Source organism: Engraulis encrasicolus, chromosome 14 (assembly GCF_034702125.1).
Source record: "Engraulis encrasicolus isolate BLACKSEA-1 chromosome 14, IST_EnEncr_1.0, whole genome shotgun sequence".
Classification (NCBI taxonomy): domain Eukaryota; kingdom Metazoa; phylum Chordata; class Actinopteri; order Clupeiformes; family Engraulidae; genus Engraulis; species Engraulis encrasicolus.
In genome coordinates this window covers 2,864,071-2,869,070 of record NC_085870.1, presented here as the reverse complement: position 1 = coordinate 2,869,070, position 5,000 = coordinate 2,864,071, and the positions used below count along the sequence as shown (strand labels likewise).

Genomic DNA, 5,000 nt, shown 5'->3' with positions numbered 1-5,000 from the left:
AGCACGGTGGTGGAGACAGAACAAAAAGTACAAAGGTACAGAGAGGTGAGAGAGAGAGAGAGAGAGAGAGAGAGAGAGAGAGAGAGAGAGAGAGAGAGAGAGAGAGAGAGAGAGAGAGAGAGAGAGAGAGAGAGAGAGAGGGGGTGGGGGATATTGTAGACTGATTGAGAGATGGATCGTACAAATGCTGAGCAGGTGACAGATCTGAGGATGTTCTAGTGATGTGTGTGTGTGTGTGTGTGTGTGTGTGTGTGTGTGTGTGTGTGTGTGTGTGTGTGTGTGTGTGTGTGTGTGTGTGTGTGTGTGTGTGTGTGTGTGTGTGTGTGTGTGGGCGCGCACACACACACTTCCCCACTTACACGGGCAAACGGCCTGATGTTAAAGATGCTCTGTGTAGGATGGTGGCCAGAGAAGGTATTGCAACTATGCTGCTCAATGAGACTGTGCTACCTATTGCCAAAGTCGATCTTTTCATCAATATTTACTAAATAATAAACTAATTATTTACCAATAGGTCTAAAGCACAGTAAGTTTTGCTGCTAAAAATATCTACTTCCGCACATTCAAAATGGCCGACCATGGAGAAAATCCCATTTTTTCATATATGAAAAGTGTAATTTTCCCAGTCTTACTGATTACTTTGAAGAATTTGATGGTGGTGGCAAGTATTTGTAGAAAAGGGAACATTGTTGAATGTACAGTATGAACTCTGGAAATAAACTACTAAAAATAATAAACAGTGCACCTTTCAGGCAGGTCTTACAGCCAAGAGAGATTCCGAGTTAGGCCGGCCGCACATTGGCTCTGACAGCACTGCGGCGCACTTTCGCTTCTGACGTAATTCAGACCCCCAAACCCAATTTCACACGAACATAGCATTGAGAGTCAATGGGCGGCGCTGACAAAATAGAACTCGTCTCTAATCGCTATCCGACATCGGTGCCAGTGTGCAGGGTTCTATTGAAAACAATGGAATCGAACTTTTGCGGAGCAGTGCTCAGCACTTTGTCGGAGCCTATGTGCGGAAGCCCTTATATATCGCCCCAGTCCTCCGCTGTTGTTCCTTACCTGAAACTCGTCTTTGATTTGGCTGGAGTTGGTCTGTGGGTCTATTCTGCTGATGTTGTAGTATATGGCTCTGAATTCACACACTGGGATGGCCGTGTTTCCGCACAGACACGCCTCCAAGATGGCGTCGTGGACAAACACATACTGCTCCTAGGAGATACACGGCACACGGCAGATAGACATAAGACAGACATAAGACAGACATAAGACAAACATAAAGTCAAAGAATGCGCGCACATCAGTGGCACAGGTGCTGGACCAAACATAAGGTAACTGAAAAGAAAATAAAGGTCCGCAACACTGTTAAATGCTCCCAAAGATTTAATGGCACGACGTTCCGACGTTGCTTTATTTTCTTCTCACAAGACAGACATAAGACATATTGGCACCAGGCACCAACTACCGTGCCTGGCCTTGCCATCTGTATGGCTCCAGTCAATTCACATTTCAGTACAAAGGTATAGTAAGACAGGGCTACCAACCACCCGCCATAATTAAAAAGATACATATATATAAAACACACATTGATTCATATACAGTATGGGTAAATGCAAGTCTCACATTGTATGGTGCATACTATTAAAAAGTGTCCTATTACTTATTTTCAGTTCAGGGTGAGAATTGTGCACATCCCAGGACCAGGGTTGCCAGATGAGGCTGATGATTTCCAGCCCAAAAAATCCTCAAAACCCGCCTGGAAGCACCAAATACATTTCCTGGTGAATCAGTAGCCTGTAAGTAACAGGCTACTGGCACACTGCCCTTTCACACGTCTCCGCAGGCGGGGTTTAGTCAAAAGATGATTGCACGCGGTTGGAGCAGCCTCATATGAATGACATGACACTTCGACCACTCACGTTGAAGCTTTGTGACGTAGGACGTGTCGTCACGTAAGCGCTGCCAGGTCGGGAACCAAAACAGAACAACGTCCTTTAGAAAATCAACTTGAGGTATTTTGGATAACACCGCTGAAATTGCTGCTTCCATCCCGACGCATGATAACTCCTCGCACGCCGCCATTACTGTTGTGATTCAGGGAGGGGGCGGGCACAGCCGAACTACCCTGGGGGAGGGTGTTGCGTTCAATAAACGTCATACCCACTGAAATCCCTCCCTACGATCCTGATTCGTCGAGCTGCCCCGTTTATTTCGTAAACGGAGGAGGAGAGCGAATCACAGGTGCACCAGAAGGTTTGTGTAGCCCAGCCCCCTGGGCGTCAACACATAGCTTCTGGTTCACCAGGAAACCAAATACAGCCCAATTCTATTGATTTCATAATGGCCAGAAATTTGCCAAAAAGTGCCATTTTTACCCGCAGACGGCGATCCTAAATACCGTAGCCCAATTGGGCGGGGAAACCGGCCGATCTGGCAACACTGCCCAGGACAAGGTGCAGGACAAAGGCTGATTGAAAGTTGGGAGTGAAGACTCCACACAACATGTCTTATTATCCTCATAAATACAGAGTGAGAGTAGGGACACATAGGAGGCGAAGCAAGGCGAAGCGAAGAGAGGCGAAATTCAACCGTCATCAGGTCGTCGCGGCGAATCAAATGGAATGGAACAGTTATGTTGTTGATTTGATTGGGCCGTGGCAGGCGAATTCGCTCCTCATTTGCATAACATTAAACTTTCTTTAATAATTTCGCTTCGCTTCGCTCCTGTTCGCTTGCTGTCGCTTGCCATCGCTTGCCTTCGCCTCGCCATCGCTTGCCTTCGCCTCTCTCATAGGCATGAATGGCAAAGTTCGCAAATTCGCGTGTATGTGTCCCTACCGTGAGAGTAGATGAGTACGGCATACACATTGCATCTACTGTACATACAAAGCTGAGATGGCATGTATGCTCTCTCCCACGCCGTTAACATATACCCGGGTCTTTAAGACTATAAGACGATGACCTTTCCCTTTGTTTGTGCCTTTCGTTTACACACAAACTGAGGTTTTTCCTCAGAAACGGAATCTTTCTAAAAGTGGCGCTTTCTGAAAACTTGATGTTTGTATGTAAATAAACAGAGAAAAACAGAGACTTGAATGACCTTCTCCTCGCCACACAGAGGATTAGTGTATTTATGAAAGCTCTCAGCAGCATATGTGAACGAAGATATTTTGGAAAATATTTGAAAAAAAAGCTATTTTATCAAAATAAACGGCTATGTCTAAACAGCGCCTCATACACTCAAGTGTGTATAAGGGGTCTATATTTCCTATATTGCCCTCATATATGAGTGAGGGATACACATTCCTCCAAAGCTTACATTGTAGGCTGCAACAGATCAACATTGTGGATGGAGTGTGTCCGCTCGCTCATACAGTCCTGTTGGCATAATGTGTGTGTGTGTGTGTGTGTGCGTTACAGTACTGTGTATGTGTGTGTGATGTGTGTGTGTGTGTCCGCTCGCTCATACAGTCCTGTTGGCATAATGTGTGTGCTATTCAAGTTGAAGAGTGAAGAGATGGCTCACACTTGGTTCTTCTTTTCTTTGTAATATTTTTTTTTACATACTGTAGTAGCAGAAAAGTATGTCTATACTGTCTATGTCCTTACCTAGATTAGTCTATGTCTGCATGGGAGAGCAAGAAACGCAATTTCAAATTCTTTGTATGACCAGTGCATGTAAAGAAATTGACAATAAACTTGACTTGACTTGACTTGACTTGACTTGACTTGACTTGACTTGACTTGACTTGACTTGACTTGACTTGACTTGACTTGACAAGCGTCTCAGCAGTTGCTGTCGTCAGTGGAGACACTGCAGCCGAAACGTTTGTCTGTTTTTCTGCTGCTATGTAAAAAATGTTTAAAAAAAGTATAACAATGAAAAGAAAAGATCCAAGTGCGATCCATCTCTTCATTCTACGTTTTATTCAACTGGAGACACACCAATACGGGAGAGCGCAGTGTATCAACTACTACTATTCAAGTCGCAAAAACTATTGAGGTGGCCCATTTCCCACTGTCCTCACATACAGTTTGAGTGAGGTGAGGTACATATAAATTCGGTAACACTTTATTTTAGGGATACATCTATAAACACTAATACATACAATGCTAATGCCTGCATAAGTAACTTGTAAGGCATGTACTAAGCAAATGCTAAGGCCTACTAGGTCCTTACTAAGGTTAAATTGATAGTAAATTCCTTATTGTGCATGAACAAGACATTTGCAAATACATGCCTAACAAATGTTTGATTTTGCTTTGTACATGCCTTACAAGTTACTTATACAGGCACATACATTGTATGTATTAGAGCTAACAGATGTATCCCTAAAATAAAGTGTTACCAAAAATTCCATAATCATACTTTTATTGCAACATACTCTATAAATATTGTACGTGTAGATGGAATGAGTATGCTTACTCATATGACAAAAAAAAGTGGACAATGTATGTACACTAGTTAGACATGGCACATATCATACAGTAAATGTGGCCCATGTCTTATTCTCTTCATAAGACTTAGCTAGCCATCAAAATCACTTTCTGAAGTTTCATTTCTTTCTTTCTTTCTTTTTTTGCACGGAGGCTCTCAAAACTGGCCTCAGACAGTAGTAGACGATCGTAAACGAGAGCGGTCAACATCTTGACAGTGGCACATACTTTCCCTCCTCCACAAGCCTCCCGTCCCGACGGGAATTGAATAAGGAGTGAACCCATAATGACTCGGAGAAAAAGAAACGCGTGACAAAAGTGTGTGACATTTACAGCGGGATCGTAAGTGGGGATCTTGAGGGAAACTCTCAAGGAGGGACATCGTCAATAGCCGTCAATTAGTGACACTTCATCAAGACCCTCGGAAGAAACGCCACTGCCACCGCCACCGCCACCGCCACCGCCGGATAGCTTGATGTGGCTGGCAGCGTTAACAGGCAAATTTAATGCAGCGGGGCGAAGGAGAGGTTTAACCTCCAGTGTCACGGCTCTCGACG

General features: G+C 44.2%; 1 protein-coding gene across 1 annotated transcript in view; it reads right to left on the bottom strand.

The window, feature by feature from the left end:
* The window catches only part of ptprt (protein tyrosine phosphatase receptor type T), a 515,405-nt gene that overhangs the window by 22,080 nt on the left and 488,325 nt on the right, over window positions 1-5,000 (bottom strand). Inside the window, exon 31 of the mRNA XM_063214792.1 lies at window positions 1,069-1,218. Coding sequence (XP_063070862.1) covers window positions 1,069-1,218 — 150 coding nt within the window. The remainder of the gene's footprint in view (window positions 1-1,068; window positions 1,219-5,000) is intronic.